A 21,105-nucleotide genomic window follows, 5' to 3' on the forward strand; every position below is an offset into this window, starting at 1 on the left:
GGAGGCAACTGAAGTGTCCTTTGACGAACGACTGGAGAAGGAAGTGGTGACATGCACGCAATGGGGTGCCACTCGGCCATACGCCGGGGCCGCCGTTTGTGGCACCGTGGGTGCACCTCGAGAGCGTCAGGCTCGGCGAAACCAGGCAGGCAGGAAAGGGCAAGAGCCACGTGATGTCACTCACGTGGGACGTAAACGGAAAGCTACAAACGGACAAGCCAGACGAACATGCGCGCAAAGCAAGCTCGTAAGTACAGACAAGATGCCGAATCGTCCTTAATTTGCCAAAATGTAGCCACCGCGGGTGACGTGTGGAAGACGTCACGGAGCTCAGGGGTGCTTAGTGCCTTGTGCGTGGCAGCCCCCGTGAAGGGCGAGTAAAAGCACAGCCGTTCCCGGTCAAACGACGACGGACGCGCCCCCCGTGGCCGCCGCGCACCCAGCTCCCGCGCCCCCCTAGGGCGCAGGTTCCACGATCACGCCTGGCTGTGGCTGCGGGCGCGCAGCGGGGCCGTGAGAAGCGCCCAGAGTGCCCTTTGTGGACGTGGCCTGCCAACCACCAGCTTTGCAGGCAGGGATATATGACGCGAAATGACATGTTAGAATGCACGGTCAGTGACGAGCTATTGATGACAGGCTGGGAAGGATGAGAATTCTGACTATTTTTATGTGAATTTTTTCCAGCTAATTGTGGAGGACCACGATTCACAGGCACTGTGCTAACCCATGGAAATGTCAAGCTGAAAAAGCTTCGTACCAATTCCAAGGCCCTTGCGGTCCAACGGGGTGATAATCGTACTCACTGGCGATTCCAACCACCCAGAGATGCTGCTGAAAAACACTGGTATGTTGCTTTCCGGTTTCCTCTGTGCCTGCAGACCATATGCCAAATTTAGGATCCCGCTAAATATACACTCTACGTTCTGTTTTATTTGGTTAACAATGTTTTGTGTGAATTTCTTACGTTCTTTGAAAACGTGAATTTTAATGACTTCACGACATTCTATTATGTGAATGTTCCCCGGCTGTTAGCACAGATTCATTATTGTTGAGCACTTAACAATTAACGTTTCCGAACTTACTTTAGTATAAATGATGGTTGTGTGAACATCCTCGCATATCAATCTGTCCGCACCGATCGCATTTCTTTCTTAGAATAAACGCATCCTGAGAAGCAGATTTATTGGTCCAGAGGCTACGAACAGTTTCAGACTCTTAAAGATTCGTGGCCGGTTTTTGTGGATCTGTGCTTCGCGTAACTCACTAGGCAAGTATTTCTTAACTCGTTAGGCACGCTCCGCCGCGCCAGGTCTGGCGTCGTGGACTGAGAGAGAGTCTAGACCCAACCCGAGGACAAGAATCTCTGGGGATTTAAGGTTAAACTCCGTGTGGCACTAAGAGCTTGGGTGAAGGAGGAAATAAAAATAAAATGAAAACTCTGACTCTCAGGATACCATTTGCGCAGATAATTCCAACAAAGGGCATTAAAATTTGCTGAGCATTATAGCTGCTGTCAGATGACCTTAAATTATGCTATTTACCCATAAGTTGTGTGCTCGGTTAGTGAAGGTTATGGAGGAATATTAGAAATTGGAGTCTGCTGGGAATTTCCACACAGTGATGCGACGGGTTGGGAGGACACGGGTGGGTTCCTGTCCTGCTCCAAACACAGAGATTCCGGGGGAAAGGGGGAGGGAAGCAGAAAGGAGCAGACAGGCTACAAGCTGGGAGAACGTGTCTGTAATACTCATGTAACGGACCGAGGGCTAATATCCGGCTTTTATAAAGAGCTCCTGACCCAAAAGGCAAGGACAAGCAACCCGATGGACAATAGGCAAAGACGACACAGTGTTTCACAGACTAAAAACGCCCACCGGCCACTCCACGAAAGGATGCTCAGTGTCCCTGATAATTGGGGAAGTCAGTGCACCTAGAAACCGGAGCGATGCATCACGTTACATCCCTCGGGCATGAAAAGTCAGGAAACAGCAAGCGCGGACGGGGGTCTGTTACAAGGGGCCTTTCCCGCAGCGCTCCCGCGTGTGAATCGGCGCGGCCCCACGCGGAAAGCCACTAGGCTCTGCCTCTTAAAGCTGCCAGCGGGGCTGCCCTGCGACCAGCAACTCCCCTCCTGGCTGTGCCCACAGCTGGTCCGCGTGCCCGCTGACACACCAACACCGCCGCTGACGAAAGGGGCAGGTGGGAAAGGGAGGACCGAGCTGCAGCTCCGCCTGTCAGCAAAGACGAACCTCCGAAACATGCCGTTGAGCGTCAAAAGCAAATCTCAGAAGGCAGCAGGCGACTGTAGCATTTTCACCAAGCTCAACGGCAAACGATATGAGCTATTAAACACACACACACACACACACGCAAGGTAATAAATAGCAAACTGCAAATGCAGAATCGTGGTTGTCTCTGCCCTCCCAGGGCTTCCATTTTCATTAAGGGGCCATACGGAGTAAACAGGATAAATAACTAAAATAACGTTAGATGGCGAAACGTGCTCTGGAGACAAATAAAGCCGGGGAGGGGCATGAGTACTGGGTGGAGTGGGATGGGGCCCCCAGACAGACAGAGTGACGGTCGATGGGGAGGCCTGGACGGTGAGGGGGTGGGCCACGCGGTCATCTCGGGAAGAGCCTGCGCCCGAGCTGCAGGAGGTGCACACGCGCTCGTGGAAGCTTAACTGCACATGTGACGGTCGCCTTATTAACGCTGGTGCATTGCAACCAGCCAGCGTCCCTGGACTTCGAGTTCCCTCGCCTCTCTTGCTTTTCTGCTTCCTTCTTTCATCTGGCTTCCCGAATTACACATTAGCGGGTTTCTAAGGACCTGAGCCAACAACAGGCCAGTGGAGTTACCACTTAGGTAAATGTGGTGATCTTTCCTTGGCACAATTCCTGGACAGATCAGGAATTTTGCTACAATTTTCAAGGATTACAATTTCGGGGTTGGGGGAAGACAGACTGTATCCCTGTTCCTAAGCTCAATGACCCAGTAAATACACAATTTAAATATTCCACAGTGGCAATCGAGAACATTTTTGACTTCACAATCGGTAGGAAGCACTACTTCTTACGGGAGTTAGGGAGTGAGATGCGTGCATTAGGGTAATAGAGTTTTCAAGAGAACCTCATGAACTAGGGTGAAAATGAGATGTGGAGCTTTAGTGTCTGGGGTTCTAATTTAACATGCCCTGGAACTCGCCTCATCAGATTGTGAACTCACCTCTCACGCCATCAACTGCCTGGGCTAATCAAAACCCTGGAGCTTTTCACATGTTAATAAATAAAATATACGACTGCAGGCTCTTCCCCTTAAATGCACGCAGGAGGGCGTGACCTTGCCTGAGCCACTTTGAGCTGCACTTGGTGAAAAAATACGTAACCCCAGGGAAGTGGCACTGGAGGGGGCCCTGGCAGGCTCGGCACTTGTCCTCTACCTTCCTCTGGCTGCACATTATGTTTATTTGTGGTTTAATTCTTCTACCTCGCTGACAAAGGCATTTCCTGGTACTTGTAGCTCTTTCCCCTCTTTGTGAGGGACTTGGGAAAGAAGGCCGGTTTAAGATGGGACAGTCGTGTTTCCGCTGGACACCTCCTCTGACAGGGCCCAGCCAGACAGCACGGCCCGCCTAGACGGCCAGAACTTTCCAGGCCTCCACCCCTCCAAGCAGGCCTCGGCGGCCCCGAGGAAAAGCTGGCCTCTTAGAAGAATGATCATTCCTGTGTTTTATTGAATCTCAGCTGTTATAAATTAAATATACGCCATCATTTTATATTCCACCAAGAAAGAAAAACAATGCTGCCAGTGCGGCCGTGGCATGCCATCCATTTTTCAATGTGCCCCGCTTTTAAAGATATTAAAATGTAAAATAATGTGACTCAGTCTTGATAGAATACTTTTTTTCCCTTTCATTTTCCGCCACTCGATTATTAATTTTCTTCCAAGACCCACCACAGTGGGCTGGAGACTTGAGCCTGGAGACCTGCCTGCTGTGGGTCAGCCTGGCTCACTACATACCCTCCCCCCTCCCCCGCCTGTGAAATGACGTCTCCATCAGTCCCTCCCGAGGGGCCCGCAGTCAAAATGACAAAGAGGTGGGGCCCTTGCCTAAGGGCAGACTCCTGGCAAGTGGCTGGATCAGAACTGCAGCTCAGAAATTCTGACAGCACTTTCTCACGGTTAATCACTATGTTACTGGGCCTCCCTACCTACACTTAGACAGGGCCTCTCAAAAAATTCCTTTTTCAGGTGGGGTGGGGGTGGGGCGGGGGCCATGGTCTTATATAATCTGCATTGAAGGAAATTTCAAAAGATGGCTGTGCCCCACTCGACTGTATTTATGGCCTGTAAGGCACTGGGAGCCTGGTCCACACGTTCATGCAGCGCCCCCTTTGGGAGAACTGGGGAAAAATGTCTCCTGGCCCTGGCCAGGTAGTTCAGTGCCTTAGAGCACTGTCCCCATACGCCAAGGTTGCGGGTTCGATCCCCAGTCAGGGCTCATACAAGCAGCAGCCAGTGAATGTGCAAATAAGTGGAACAGCAAATCGATGTTTCTCTCTCTCTCCCCCATCGATAAGTAAAAATTAAAAAAAAATGTCTCTGAGTCTCATTAACCAAGAAAAACTGTGCTGCTCTGGGCCAACGATATGACTTTATCTTGAGGTCACTATGAGTCTTAAGACTGTGGAACTGATGTTTTCTTCTTTACTGTGACCCCTGGGAAGCTTAATTTTGTGATCCATCTCTAACAGTGAAAGCTTTCGCTTTATACATTAGACATGGCTTTTTTCCCCCTTCCCCCCAATGTCCTTACTCTTCCATGTTTTATGTGATTGGATTGAATATACCACTGTAAGTGCCCTTCAACCTTTTTGGAATGAAGTGGTACACCCTTCACATACATACACATGTACACACATACACACATACATACATCTTTATGAACTTTTGAAGAGTTGGTGCTTTCTAGAAACTGAAACACAGATGTCCAGGTCACTATGGCAGCATGCTAGCATCTACCTATCCCAAGTCCCCAATCAATGGATTATGAAAGGCGAAAAATATCCAACGAAATTACAAAATCCAAAGAAAACAACAATAACAAAACTAACTGGCAGTAGGAATAAAATCCAAAGGCAAGTCCACATGCCAAGTCTTGGTACAGTCACTGAGCACAGCATTCTGGGAGAGCAGAAAGAAGATGTATTCTGGGAATAGCAGAATATATGTTGTAAACAAATGTTAAAAAATCCAGTAACCTCTCACCTCATCTCTCCTACTGGAATCCAGAGATCAAACAGATCCCTACATTACTGGAGAACTATTTTCTGAAATGCTCCCCTCCCCTCCTCACTTTCCCTCTGGGCTTTTAAATTAAGAATCCGACAATGAGAAAGCAATCACATAAAAGAATTGGTAGTAAACACTGAAACTACTGAAAAACCTAGAGAGAAATAAAACAACATAACTACTCAGTATGAAGCCAAAAGAGCTCTTGGAGATTTGTTGGGGGGAAAAAAGAGGGAGTGTTCCATAAACTGAGTCTACAATTCCTAATTAAATTTATAATTGTGAAAACAGGAAAGGCAGGGAGAAATAAAAGCATTTTAAATTCCGTGATATACATCAGAGCAGGGAAAAATATATCTTCCAAATCAGTATAAACGAAAAGAGCAAATATATAGCAAAAGACATAAACCAGCAAGTGAAACGGCTGTTTTTTACAGTCTCAAACTCACCACAAAATATAAGACAAAATGACAGAAACAGGACTGAACTCATCAGTATTCAAAAGAAATAAAAATAAATTTGCTCTACAACTGAAGTAAAAGGCAGAGACTTGGACTAAGTTAGAGAAGAAACCCAATGATGTCTCTTGCAACAGTGAGACCAACATCAAACTCCATGGAAAGGATATGGTTAGAAGGTTAGAACAAAATGAATCAGGCAAACAAGGTGGCACCGATACTATCAAAGGCAAGTTCAAGGCCAAAAGGATTCAATGAAATGAAGAAGAACCTTTCATACTGAAACAAAGTGAAGCCCATGATCCTAATAACAGTCCTGAGCACTCATGAGCCGATTAACGTAACATCAGCATTTATGTAGCAAAAGACTATTTGATATGTAAGAAGAAAGACACAGAAACACAACTATAGCGAGAGCCTGAAGTACCGACATCACCTATGACAGAGCGAGTTGATCAAAGGAAGGACGTATTTAGGTAGTTTAAACAATATAATTAGTAAAACCGAGTAACTAGATGCAGCAAAACTTTATACCATAGGCTTTCAAGTCCACTGATGTTTTTTAAAACTGAGCACATACCAAGGCGTAAAGAACATTAATAAAGTTTATAAAATATAATTTTACAGGCCACATTTTCATTTCATCATTATAATCCTTTGAAACTAGAACTTATGAGAACAAAAACTCTTAAAATAACGGTCAGGTCAATAAAACCCCCCAACTATGACCATGAACCCCTTAGATTTGCACTGTCCCATGTGCTGGCCACTAGCACATACGGTTATTTACACCTAAATTAATAAAAGTAAAATAAAAAATTCAGTTCCTCAGTCAGAGTAGCCACAGGGAGCCAGACTGCGGCTGCCGGACTGGACACGGCGGACATTCCTATGCATTTATATCATCACAGAAAACTCTCCTGGGCAGCGCTGCTTTCAGAATTCATGATAACCAACGGGGGCCAAATAGTTAATATTTAATACATATAATTCTCAAAAAAATATAAAACATTAACATCCCAGGATGACAATGTAACAAAGACACGAACCAACAATTCATGAGGGGGAAATACTAATAAAAAATACATATGAAAAATATTAAACCTAATCAGTAAAGTAACATTTTTCAACTAGCAAGCCGGTAATGATACAATTATAATGTGCTTTATGCTAATGTGTGTGGCGACATGGTCACTTGTAACCTGCTGAAGGCAGATAATAGAAACTTTGGACCGAATCGTTCTAGAGAGACGCCCTCGACCACCTGGAAGTGGCCCTGGACCCTGGCTGCACGCCGGGGTCACTCTGGGGACTGCTCAGAAAGGCAACGCCTCGGTCCCCAACCCGCGGGCCCTCATTTGATTGGCTTGGGATGGAGCCTGGGCTGTGCTGATTTTCAAGCTCATGGAGGGTCTGATGTGCGGACCAAGCTGAGAACCGTCACCCCAGAGACATACCTTCAGGGTCCGGGTACAACAGAAACCCCAGCTGAGTGGGGGCCCCAGGGCCAGGCCTTTACGCCCCCTGCCTGGCCTCCCGTGCACAGGGCCCTGCCCCACAGCCTGTCCCCGAGTTCCCAACTGTCCACGAGGTGGGACTCGGCGAGGAATGTGGAGGCAGCGAGCGGCCCAGACAGAGCCCTGGACCCAGGGGGACACGGGGAGCAGCTGGTTTATGGCGCTTTCGGGGGGAGGAGAGGGGCTGACATACCTGCAGCGGTCAGGCCGGCGGGGGCGCGGCGCGGCGAGGCGATGGGTCCCGGGAGCTGGCAGCCCGCGGCCGTCCTCCTTCGCGCAGGGGCCACTTGCCTCCCCCTGGTGCCCTCAAACCCGGCAGCCCCCTGGAAGCTGGAGGCAACCCCGGTGGACACCAAGGGGGAGAAGCAGAACTGACTGAGATGCTCTTGACTTGACTAACAGCAAGACCCAGGGGTGGGGTGGGGGTGGGGGTGTGTGTGTGTGGGTGTGTAGGGTGTGTGTGTGTGTAGGGGGTGTGTGTGTGTGTCTGTGTGTGTGTGTGTGTGTGTGTGTCTTGCTCACTGCACATGCGTCATCCAGCTTAAGGACCACGAGGGCCCTAACAGGCACTCCGGCTATAACCCCAATTTTATAGAGGAGGGTGCTGTGGTTCAGACAGAAAGCAATTGACATTTCTAACGCTTCTTGCTTTATATCCTTTGATGTGACAGGACTCAGTTCATGAGGGTTTAGACTCAGAGATACAGACAGCAGGCTGGAGGTTACCAGAGGGGAGGAGGGGCGGAGGGGAGGGAGGAATGGGTTCCCGGGGCCCAATGTGCGGTGAGGGAAGGAAACTAGACTTTTGGTGGGGAGCACGTTACGATGCATGCAGATAACACATAATGTTGTATACCTGAAAATTATATAACGTTATCAACCAATGTTACTGCAATAAAAAAATAAAGTAAAATTAAAAAAACAAAATAAATGCCAAGTAAAAAAATCATGGGGCTTCGTGACTATATCTTAGTCATGGGGTGCGTCCGGTTTAATGTAAAGGGGTATTTTATGTATCATTTACTGTGGGGTTTTTTTGTCTTGACCTATTGCTTTGACTATGATATTGCTACTTGTTTATTTGTGATGTTACTTTGGATGCTTCTGTAAGCATTTCTGTTATGTGCCCCTAACTTTTCTATAGTCAGCAGGTAATCCCCAGAGGGAGGAAGGGAAGGAGGGACAGAAACTCAATCACTGCAAGGTTTTTTTAAAAAATACATCAGTATGAGTAAGTTGAAAAAACTAAAAAGAAAATGATTTGATTAATACGACTGAATTAATACATACCTCAAACTTCTGTACCCTGCAAAGAAAGCACTTCCTTTTCATTCACAGTAAAACTTACAGTAAACCAGGCATTAAATGAAGCTGCTTTTTTCAAAGAATTTTATCTGCCAAAAATTCATAGCAAATCTCACACTTAATAGTGAAGCATTAGAAATACTCTTTTAAAAATCAGAAGTGGATAAAGGTGCCACTATCACGGCTTCTATTCAGCATTGTATTCAAAGTTCTTTCCAGGGCAGTTTTTAAAATGAGAAATGTAGTTTTTTAATTTCTTTAATATATTTATATGGTTATTCCAATTATCTATCTCATAGTGGGTAAGTTTGGTAGTGTGGTTTTGAGGGACTGGTCCATTTCACCTAAGTTGCCAAATTTATGTACGTAGCGTTGTTTGTGGTATCCTCTTATTATCCTTTTGATGTCTGTAGAGATTGCAGTTTCATCCTTTGCTTCATTTCTAATATTGGTAATTAATTTTGTCTTTTCTTTTGTCTGTTTCACCAGAGAAAAGTTGCCAATTTTATTGATCTTTTCAAAAACTAGCTCTTTGTTTTATTGTTTTTTCTCTATTATTTTTCTGTTTTCATTTTTATTGATTTTTGCTCTTATTATTTCTTTCTGCTTGTTTTGGGTTTATTTCACTGTTTTTCTAGGTGCTTGAAGTAGAAGCTTATTGATTTAGGATTCCCCTCTCCTTATGTATGCATTTAGTGCTATACATTTCCCTTTCAGCACTGCATCCCACAAATTCTGATATGGTGTACTTAAAAAAAATTTTTTTTAAAAATTTTTAGAGAGAGAGGAAGAGAGAGAGGAACATCGATGTGAGAGTGAAACAATGATTGGATGCCTCCTGCACACCCCCTACCAGGGATTGAGCCCACAACCCAGGCATGTGACTTGACTGGGAATTGAACCAGCAACTTTTCAGTGCAAGGGACGATGCCCAACCAAGTCGCACTGGCCAGGGCTGATATAGTGTCTTTTCTTTTCTTTTTTCTTTTCTGTTTTTTTTTTTTAGTTTGTTATATTTCTTTATTCCCTAGAGGATTCCTCATAGACCCATGAATTATTTAGGAGAGTTCCGTTTAGTTTACAGATGTTTGGAGATTTTCGGGTTATCTTTCTGTTACTAACTTCTAGTTTGATTCCATTGTGGTCAGAGAACAACTTTGCATGATTTCAATTCTTTTAAATTTAAGTTTTTTGTTTGTGTGTTGTTTTTTTACGGTCCAGGATATGGTTGGTGTATCTTGATAAATGTTCCATGAGAATTTGAAAAGAATGTATATTGGGCTGTCATTAGATGGAATGTTCTATAAATGTCAATTAAATCCTATTGGTTGATGATGTCGTGAATTCTTCTATATCCTGGCTGATTTTGACATAGGGTGGGAAAGGTGGAAAATGCCTTATTAATGCTGGGCAAGTTTGGAAGTTTAGAGTCCCCACCAGGCCTCCACCGAGACCACCCTGGCTGGGAGGGGAAGGGGCCCTCTGGCACTGCGAGGAGATGGGTCCGTGGCGAAAGTCCTGGATCTCCACAGACCTTCTCTGATACCGCTGAAGGGAAGGGGCCGAGGGGCCTCGTTACTGCCAGGTGGGGAATGAAGTGCAGGCCCCTAAGTGGCCTTCAAGGACACTGTGGGAGGGGTTCTCATTAACAGTGAGTAGCAGTGAAGTTTTACTCTGCACAAGACTTCCTCGGACGCTATCCCAGCAGGGAGGGCAGGAGGACATTGTTCCAGCCACAGCTGTATCGTGGTATTTGGCTACAGTCAGTCGGTTCCTGCCTAGGAGTTTTCTGTTGTGCTCGGCTGCCTGTTCCTCGGCCTGCAGCTGGAGACAGCAGGGTTTTTCTCGAAGCCGTTGTTGTCTGTCAGCGTTCGGGGTTGCAGCTTCTCCAGCACCCAGTTCAGGCTATTTGAGGCAGAAAGACAGACCGGGGAACTCAGCGCTGTGCCAGGCCTCAGGTCCTGAGGTCCCCAGCTGGTCTCTGCTCCCTTTCACCTCCCAGTCTCCTTATTTGCTTTCTACGTAATTTCTAGGGCTTAAGCTGTACTTAGTCGGAGAAACGGGGAAAAGTGCACCTCCTCCATGTTGCCTGAAACTGGAACTTATTTTCGTATCTTCCAGTGCGTCTGAAATATCTCACAATAACTTAAAAAGATTAGATGATGCCGGTGAAAGTTAAACTATTCTTTAAGATTTGGGGGGCACCGGGGTCCGCGCTCTGCGTGCCCACCTTCCCAGGGAGGGTTCCCTCCCTTTTCCTGCGCAGCCCTGTTCCCTTCTCCATGGCCCCCATTCCCTCCCTCCAACCCCAAGGGAAGGACTTGGGGCAGCTCCTGCTGAGAGCAGGGCCTGGCGAGAGACAGACCGTTGCAAATCACGCTACAGCTACAGCTACAGCCACATCTGAGTCACGGGAGAAGGCGCTCAGAAGGCAGTTTTGATATATTAAAAGGGGACGTCATTAGAGGGTTTGATATCTAAAATGTATAACAATTAGTATATTTCTACTGAAGGCTCCCAACCCCAGCAGTCCTCCTACAGAGAGGATTGGAGCAGAGACCACTTGTCAGTCCAAATGGATCTGTTTCAATGTTTTAACAACCAGGACAATCTCCCTGGCACATACCAGCTGAATGCCAGCCTTACCTAGAACGACTCAATATTTTTTTCTGCAAACTGCAAGCAGTGAAAGCACAAAGATGATAAAAGGTGTTTAAAACATTTCTAATGACAGGCAGTACATAATCAGTCAGGAAAGGGTGAAATAAAAAAATATCTGGTACTTTTTATTCCCTCATATTGTTAAAGCTAGTAAAAAACCATGAAAAATGACATTAATTCCCTTTGAGAGATGCAGTTGATATCATATTGGGCACAGCTATGTGGAACTCTACAATCCTTTCATAATCGGAGGAATAAAATATTTCAATTCCCTAGAGTGTACGCTAATGTTATAAATGGACACATTGAAATTTCAAGAGCACAATTCCAGTTGTATATATCAAAAAATCATAGGGGGGAAATAAATGGTGATGGAAGGACACCTGACTTGTGTGGCGGACACACAATACAGTGTTCAGACAATGTGTTGTGGAATTGTGCATCTGAAACCTGTATAATTTTGTTAACCAGTGTCACCCCAAGAAATTCAATAAAAGGAAAAAAAATTAAAAACAAAACAAATCACTATGCACACAGCAACGCAGAGATCCTGGGAGATTTTGCCATCCGATATTTCAGAGCAGGAAGCAGCTGGAAAAATCATTAATAGCTAGGCGAAAAAACTGAAATTACTTTTCTAAAAGCTAAGAATAACTTATGTAAAAAAAATAAACACTATTCAGAGAGTCACAAAAGAAACTGATTGAGAGAATTAAGGCACATAGAACATTCTTTTGCAGGTAGTTGGCTGTGTGAGAAACAGCCAGGATCCACGGCCAGCTTAGACACAGGAACCGGACATGCTCAGAGCAGGTTTTCCATGTTAAGGTCAAATGTCAAGTGCCGGTATACTTGCGGCCCTGAGGGATGGGAGGAAGGGTGGGTTTGGTGTTGGAACTTGGGCGACTGACGACTGACACCGTGTGTCGTCTGTGTTGGAGAGTCCCTTTTTCATATTGGAGTGACGGTTTATGTGCTATAAAACATTAAGAAAAAAAAGATACAGTACATATAGTTAAGCTCTTGCTACACGAAACAAAGAAAACAAGCACTGTATGATATAAGCACCAGAATAATATTTAGAATTATTTCATAACAAACTTTAAGGAATAAATGACATCCAAACAAGAAACAGAGAGGGTGAGGTTCAGAACGCATCATGTGTGGGCTTGGACAGGCCCTGGGTTGTGGAGACTGGCGCAAGGAGCAGAAGGGGGGCACAGGGACAAGTCCTGGGCCGCTCCTCTGCCCTGCTCACAGCCCCGGGACAGCGCCCGGACCCCACGTTCACAACCGTGCAGAAGTACACTTACCATGTGCATGCACACACATGCACGCATACACATGCATGCACGCACATGCACGCACACACACAGGCGCACACGCACATGCATGCACGCGCGAGCACACACATGCACATGCACACATACATGTATGCACACATGCACGCACACACGAGTGCACACATGCACGCACAGAGCGTGCAGAGGCCTCCCCCCCCCCCGGAGAAACCTCACCTAACACCCTCCATGGCTGCCTGTTCCCCGAGGATGGAGGCGCCGAGGAGGCCACGGAGCTAGGCCCCCCGAGGGCTGTTCAGCAGGAGTTTGGGCACAGAGACGGAAGGCGGCCACACCGCGGCCACAGAAGCCGAATTCTGGAAAGTGCGGCAGAGGGTCCCGGCGGGAGGAAGGAAACCCGAGGGGCCTGCGCGCGGGCTCAGGGCCTCGCTCTGTCCATCCAAGGTGCTCAAGGGCCTTCAAGGCCACGCGCAGGCCGAACGGCACATTCCTTGAGAGAGGGCGTCATGCCCACGGAGGCCAGAAAAAGAGGAAGGGAAAGAAAAGGCTCCTCCTTGTTTGCTTTTTCCCACCATCAAGAGATTATAAACTAGAAAGGGCAACAAAAGCGCCTTGAGATAGTCAAGGCCCAAAGAAGAAAGAGGAGCGTGGCGGGCGGGGCCTTCCTTCTCCATCAGCACCAGGGTCTGCGCCCTGCAGGACCAGCCTGGGAAGCTGGAGTCACTTTACACAAGTGATTTTAATTGGTTGATTAATTTACTTATTTTTAATGCTCACCCAAGGATATTCTTTCCCTTGCTTTTCAGGGAGGGTGAAGGGTGGGGGGCGGGGTGGAGAGAGAGAGAGAAACATCGATGTGAGAGAGACATGGATTGGTTGCCTTCCGTATGCGCCCTGACCAGGGCTGGGGATCGAGCCTGCAACAGAGGTATGTGCCCTTGGCTGGAATCGAACCCGAGACCCTTCAGTCCGCAGGCTGATGCTCTAACCACTGAGCCAAACTGGCCAGGGCTACAGAAGTAATTTTAGAGTGTCTGGTCTCTGAGAACTCACTGACAGTGAGAAAAGTACTGGAGACAAATAATATTGCCATTTAAAAAATAGAAATACAGTGGTGCCTCGGTTTTCGAATGTAATCGATTCTGGAAGACGGTTCGAGTTCTGAACTGTTTGAAAACGGAGGTACCACTGTAAAGGTTCACAAGCCAGTATACCTGACTCTAAAACTTAGCAAATTTGAGTTTATTAAAGAAATGGTTTGTGTGTTTAGAAAATAGGGTAGTGAGAGATAAGCGTTGAAAAGGATTTGCGAAAGAAATTATTTCAGATTAACTTAATTTCCCTTTTACTATGGCAGGGGGCCAACAAACTATAGCCCATAGGCTAAATCTGGTCTGCAGCCAGTTTTAGTAAATTAAGTTTACTGGAAACCAGCCCACACCTATTCATTGATACACTGTCCACAGGTCCTCTCATACCACAATGGTAGAGTGGAGTGGTTGCCAAAGAGTCCAGGTGACCCAGAAGCATTTATTGTCTGACCCTTTGCAGAAAGCTTGCTGACGTCCGAGTTCGAAAATCCCACAGATATAATATGCCTTGATTTCTGCAAGGCACCTGTCACAGTTTCTCATGTAAACGCACCAGAGAGATGTGAGCGGGAATCAAGACAGTAAAGGGACTTGGGCACAAAGCAGAATTTTCTCTCCCTTCTAACCACTTGTTTTTCCTACCTTGACATGGAGAATTCCACAAGCCTGCCTTTTTCAAAAAGCCCATCTTTTCATGCAAGTCTGCTTTGTCTCCAGCTTATGAAAGCAGCCAGGCAGAGCCGGCCCCAGAGCCAGTTCAGAGGACCTTTGCTTCCTCTGTGCTGCCTCCTCTGTGCTCGAGCATAAGCTTAATAAAATCTGTCTGAAAGCTTCTCTGTGGTTTCCTCTCAGAGAACCCCAATGCCTGTAACAGAATCACATACCAGGTAGATTTCCCTGAAACTGAGTCTCTAGAGACTTGAATAGGATGCTACTCTTGGCCAAGTCCTGGATCCTATTTTTCCATAAATTTTATTGATTGTTTGAGAGAAGGAGGGGAACACCGATTTGTTGTTCCACTTACTTATGCATCATTGGCTGAGTCTTGTATGCTCCCTGACGGGGGATACAACCTGCAACCCTGGCATATGGGGACGATGCTCTAACCAACTGAGCTACCAGGCCAGGGCCACTGGACCCTATTTTTGACAGTGACCATGACAAAGGCGTAAGTGGCATGCCTGCTGGCTTTACAGAAATCTCTAAGTAGTAAATATGGGAGATGAATCAAGACCCAAAATGATTTAATCAAGCTACAATGTGGGACTGAGACTAAAATGATAAAAAGATGAACATAAAAGTTGCATTTACGTAAAAGAGAACCAAGTATGCGTATACGGTCTGATAGAAACCTGGTCTGGCAGTTCATGTGAAAAAGACGTGAGAGTTTGACTGACCCGGAGCCAGCAGTGTGATGCGACTGATGAGAAAACCGCCAGCGAGGGATGGCAGGTAGATGGCAGACCAGAAAGTTCCAGGCCCTCACTATCCCAGGGAGACATTAAACAAACAACTAGAGACCGGCTAAAATAACTTTATAGGAGCTCTGAAAACCAGGCAGAGGCCTACAGCAGCCAAGTGAACAGCCAATCAATGAAAAGCCACATTAAAAAAGTAGGAAATACCGGGGTGTTTTTACTCACCTTTGCCTCACCCCCTGCCCTGGTGGGCTGAAGCACAGTTCCGAGGAAGGGGGGCCCGGTTCCCAGTTCCCTCCCCTGAACCAGAGAGTAGAGGAATGTTCCCATCTGTCTGGCGCTGCCTGGTTGGTGTCTGCGGGGTTCAGCTGAGTTCAAAAGTGGTGCAGCTGGAATCTCAGTCTAGGGGAGCCACAGGAAGCCACGGAAGGGGCTCATGGAAACCACAAGGGGGGCGACAGACCCACAGATGTGGGGGCAAGAGAAGACCAGTTGAGGAACAGGACGGAACAGCTGAGGCCCCAGGGAGAAGCAGGGGTCTCTCAGGGAAATGAAGACATTTTTTTAAAGCACCTGCGTACACCGAGGAATTGGAAAGAGCCCAGGGAAAGTGCGTGTCCAGGAAAGGACTGCCAAGACCCTGAGCCTTGGAGCTGGGCTGATTCTGGGCTTGGCACACGCCCTGCTGATTGGTCAAGGTCCCCCCTGCACTGAGCCAGTCTGCAGACTCGGGGAGGAGGCCGCCTTTTCATATGCCCAGCTTTGAAGCAAAGACCACAAGACATACGAGGAAACAGGGAAACATGGCTATTCAAAGGAACAGAGTAAGTCTCCGAAACCATCACTGAGGAAACTATCACGACCTCCTGCTATGCATGTGAAAATGGGCAGTCGTCACGCCCAGCAGGTATCTAACACCTTCTTACGTCACCATGCTCGTCCTGTCTGGCTCCGTATCACTGAATTACATGCCACATCATGATACACGTGCATCATGGCGGTAGACAGGGGTAGGATATTATTCTATTACTGCAGGACAGACACTTTCATTCTCAGACACTGACTGACTTGCCCAACAGTAGACAGCAGACAATAGTAGAAATGGAAGCAGAACCCGGGCCTTCTGATTCCTAATCCAATGTTCTTTCCACTGTACCCCCCGCAGGTAACAGCCCCACTTTGCTGTCGGGTTCAGAATGAGAATACGGGCAGAGAAGAGAAAATGAGACGGGGAAGGTCTAGACACATTGTGCAGTGGGAAGCCTGGGCTGTGACAGGCTGTGGGAACAGGGCCCCTGGGTCCCCTCAGGTGCTGGAGTGGCAGGTCGCAGTGTTTAAGGGGTCCCTAGAACACTCGCCCCTCCTGTAAGATGACAGAGTGTCCACTTGAGAGTCTGGGATTATTTCCTGGAACTGCAGTCCTGGGACCCCAATACTTGTTGCTTTCCCTCCCTCAGGAGTGAAATCCTTGAAAACACCTTATCTCCGCCAGCTGTCCCCAAGAGAACCAGAGCTAAGGAGGGAGTCGCCTTTAAACGGGTTAGAAGGTGGCTGTTTTGGGACCCTCTTCCTACTGGAGGTGCCATCCGTTGCGTCCTCTTGTCCCTGGCAACCTAACAGGTCTATATTCTGCTTCTGGTTCCCCTGGTCACCTGAGCAAGCAGGGGGTCCTCATGGCCTCTTCTGGGCTCAGGCCGGACATCCCACCCCCACCTCAGGCTACAAGCGGAGGCCCCCTCCCGGCCCCCAGGGCCTGGAGAATCCCCCCATCTGCTCATTCCTTCATCGGCTGCTCCCCGGGCCCCGGCTGCCTACACGGGGCCGCTTTCTCCTCTGCTCTTTCTCACCTCCAGCCTTTCGGTCGCCCCCACACTGTTCGGGGCCTTCGCTCACTGTCATCTATGAGCATTGCCACCGAGCCCAGGGACGAAGACGCAACGACCGCCTGTCTGTGCACGGAGACATGCATTCACGTGTGTGTCGGGGAGCGATGGGCAAAAAGGGGGCAAAGTGGGGGGCGGGGGGAACTGGGCCCGATCCTTCAAACCTAAAACCATCAGGGTTCTCCGAGAGCCAGAGAGGGTCCGCAGCCTGAAGCCCGCAAGCTCCTCGCCGTCCCTAAAGGAGCCAGCTGGTCACCTCTCCCCAGAGGGCACGGGCCCTGCCCTAGGGGGCCCTGTGGGCAGCACCCCCGGCGGGCAGAGCTACTGGCCTTGGGCACATGCCCGACCTTTCCCAACGTTCCTCACCATGGAGACAAAAACCCACCCTGCCTACAAGGAGAGATTCTGACTTAAAACACTCATTTAGTTAAAAAAAAAAAAAAGTCTGTAACAGTCAGAAAAAGAGTAAGAAATACATATTATAATATTACTATCTATACGAGAACCAGATGCAAGACGACTCCTACCTTTTAGGGCCAGATCCCCCTTAATATCACTTGTTCCTGGAGGCTCAAAAGGCAATTCTTTTAACCAGGGACAGGACTGAAACAACGCAGGATATTTCTTGGTAGCATGGGAATCCTTGTCGCTGAAAATCGAAAAATGAAGGATACCCGTTAGATGGGAAGCTACTGATGGCCACACGACCTGTGCCAGTGACTTCACTGGGTTACCGTTATCAAGTCCTGTCAGTGGTCTGCGAACAAGTCTCTGTTGCGCTCAGGTTTTCACTGGTATCTGTAGCAAGGCCTAGATAGCAGCTGACAAAGTACTGTTCGTATTAGCAGGGACTTCTCATCAATTATACAAAACATAACCGAATAGCTGCTAAGGGCAAGGCCTCGTGATAGGTGCTGGAGTGTAAAACAAGATGCGTGAGGCTCAGGTCCCAATTTCTAGGACGTTAGAATCAAGTGCAATTTAGATACAGGGGTTCCTGCTACTTCAAGGAGAGAGAACATGAAAGCATGTGAGGGGGCCTGATCTGGAACACACACTGGGCATGTCTAACGCTAGTTTGGGGACTGTGATTTCACCCGGTTTTTAGGATAAGGTCAGGCTGTGGCCTGGGTGGCACACTTCCTCCCAACAGGTCGCTCTCCTGTGGGAGTCCCCTGCTCCCTGGCTTTCTGTGAGCTTTGTTCACAGCAAGACTGAACACTATTTCTTGTGTGTATTAATTAGCTTGTCTCCCATATTTTGTAAACTGTTTACGTCTTTTCCTCATTTATCCTTTGAGGATGTTCGTGTTTTCCATATCAATGTGTGTGAACTCCTTATATACTGAATGTCAACTCTTTGGTTGTATTTTAAAGAGCTTGCTGTTTTCCTTTTAATTTTATCTTGAACCTAGAGAAACTTAGAATGTTTACATCATCAAAATATATTCATCTTTTCTTCTGTGATTTTTCACATTTCTCCAAAAACATTTCATTAACCCTTTAATCAACCTACCATATGAATATAGTTAAAGTTAAGTCATATTATACAGAAGGGCTTATAATAAAAAGTGGAAATCACCCCAATTTCACTCTCCTGAGAGCCAACCATTTTTAACTATGTCTGTTTTAGATGTCCTGACAACAGTCTTCTGATTTCTAAATAATATGTTACTGACATTTACTGATGTATCAGCTTTAGACACGGCTTTGGTAGATATGGATTTCTGCTCTGGCTGGAAAGGATTCAGCCCACTTAATAACACTTCCCCGACATTTCCTCCCCCTGAACAGTTCTATCACTATTTTCAGTTCCTCCATCTGTCAGATCTTCATCTTCACGTATCATATTTAAAACCTCCACTTCTTGTTCCATCAACAGCAGATGATATATATTGACTTTCCACCCCCACCTCCTAAACTTTGTCCTTAGAGCTCTACTTTTCAGTGTCAGTGTTGATTATATTAAGTTTTGACCTCATAGCTATGTCTTTTCAGGATTTAGCCAAAGGTTGATTTAAAATGTTGAAAATTCATAGATAGCTGTTTACTGGAGACTAATAGTTGGCTGTGATTACCTTTCTTCTCTACAGTTTCATGTAATAATTCCAATCTCCACAAAAAAATATGTTTCAAGGGTCAAGTTCAAGTTGATCTCCACTTGTTCACACTCCACATTTAAGTTCCTATCTGGCAGGAGCAAAGGCTGATGCAAGTGGAGTCTGTTCAAGACAGAGCCTGCCATGCAAACGAGGTGTCTATGGCAGCCAGGATGATACTGTGACTGAAGCTGAGGAGAAAAGGGTAGGAGCAAGTCTTAAGGAGGTGTCTTCAGGAGTTCAGGGCTCCACCGCTGGAAGCACAGTCCAGGTGGCTCTCCGGGCCTGTCCTTGACCCAGGAGGAAATGTAGTGGGTGGCATATGCATACTGAGGGTGACATGTCCAATGTGGGCCCAAGCACATTGTCTGTGTTATGTCTGAATGACAAGCAGAGGCTACAGCACTTGGGTGGTAGCTCATGACTGGAATCCAGGACCAGCTCTCCTGCAAAGCCCCCGTCCAGCTGAGCACGGACACCTGCCTCCCGCTGGACCTGAGCTTCCTATCAATGACAGCAAAGGCGAGGTGGCACCAATGTTCCCATCCAGAGAGAGTCCAGGATGGGCAATCTCCCTGCACCTAGGGTTTCCGCTCGATGGATAGAGAAGTAGAACTGCTTGCTGGATGGAGGAGGCCCCTCTTGGACTGAGTTCTTGGGTCTGTCTTCTTTTTGTTAGACAACAGCTTTTGGAACCTCCTCACAGAACGCTAGCTCCCTTCAGGTAGGACACCCATGCTCCTAGAAGACTGTCTCCCAATCTCTTGCTCCTACAGAGTTATTGAGCTTGGTCAGGAAGAACTTCCTAGAAAAGTATAAACTGAGACCAACATTGTCAACACCCGGAATTTCCAGTAACTGAGTAATTCTTTCCCCTACCCCTGGCAGTGGACAACTGCCATTATTAACCCATGCCTGGGCTCTTCTCTCTAGAAGTATAACTAGACTGAGCCTTGCTCCTTAAATTCAGCCTTAGATACATTCATGTTTTATGGGCTAGATCTTTTATTCTAACCCATAAAAACATAAAGATGTTTTTCCTCCTTTGGTGAAAGACAATCATCCATAGATTTTTATGGCGAAATCTCAAATGATATATAGTATGTTGAAGGGGACACAGAAAGAAAATTTCAGTGGACTTTCACTAATAGATATGATATTAGTTTTATAGGGTCATCGTAACAAAGTACTGTGAACTGAGTGGTTGAAATTTATTGTCTCACGGCTCTGGAATCTAGAAGTCTGAGAGCGATGTGTGGGCAGGGCTGTGAGGGAGTCTGTTCCAGGTCTTTCGCCTAGCTTCTGGTGGTTTGATGGCCATCTTCTGTGTTCCTTGGCTTGTGCATTACCCCAAGCTCTCTCCGTGCGTGTGTGTGTGTGTGTGTGTGTATTCAAACTTCCTCTCTTTCTATGGACACCAGTCATATTAAATTAAAGGTTCACCCTACTCCAATATGACCTCGCCTGAACTAATTACACCTGCAATGACCCTATTTCCAAATAAGGCCACCATCTTAGGTGCTGGGGGTTAGAACCCCAACATGTGAATTTTGGAGGGACACAATTAAACCTGTAACACATATGTTTTGGTCTCTTACTTTTGGAAAACAATACCTCTTCATTTAAAACACACACCAAAAAAGGATCGCAGAACAAGTCCTGCCTTTCAACAATTCCTTTTCCTTTGTATCAAAGAAAGTATTAAATAAAAACGCTTAGGAAGAAAGTCACAAGTCAGAAGTGGTGGAGTTGAAAGTCACACGTATTACCACCCTTTTCACCATGGGGACGGGTGATGTGTCTAGAGCCCACTGCGGCCTTCCAGGCATTCTTTTCTGTTATGGACTAAACGTTGTGTTCCCTCCCTAAAACCCCCTGTGTTGAAACCCTACCCCCAGTGTGGTAGTCTAAGAAGGTGGGGCCTTTGGGAGGTGACTGGGTTAGGAGGCGAGGCCCTCACGAAGGGGATTAGTGTCCTTAGGAGAAGGGACAGGAAGACAGCCTGCTTCCTCTCTCTGTTTTCACCACGTGAGGACACAGCAAGAAGATAGCCGCCTGCAAACCGGCACGAGGAGCCT

General features: G+C 47.0%; 1 protein-coding gene across 2 annotated transcripts in view; it reads right to left on the bottom strand.

The window, feature by feature from the left end:
* Positions 1 to 9,161: 9,161 nt before the first annotated feature.
* The window catches only part of LRGUK (leucine rich repeats and guanylate kinase domain containing), a 92,652-nt gene continuing 80,708 nt past the window's right edge, over positions 9,162 to 21,105 (bottom strand). The window contains exons 19-20 of one of the 2 annotated variants that reach the window (XM_081146472.1): positions 17,457 to 17,578; positions 9,162 to 10,480 (exon numbers count right to left, since the gene is read on the bottom strand). In XM_081146472.1, coding sequence (XP_081002598.1) covers positions 10,476 to 10,480; positions 17,457 to 17,578 — 127 coding nt within the window. In that variant the 3' untranslated portion in view covers positions 9,162 to 10,475. Of the gene's footprint in view, positions 10,481 to 11,273; positions 12,213 to 17,456; positions 17,579 to 21,105 lie in introns of those variants that run through there. The other variant, XM_081146471.1, reaches the window with a different exon arrangement.

This window comes from Miniopterus schreibersii (assembly GCF_964146895.1).
Source record: "Miniopterus schreibersii genome assembly, chromosome: 9".
Classification (NCBI taxonomy): Eukaryota; Metazoa; Chordata; class Mammalia; order Chiroptera; family Miniopteridae; genus Miniopterus; species Miniopterus schreibersii.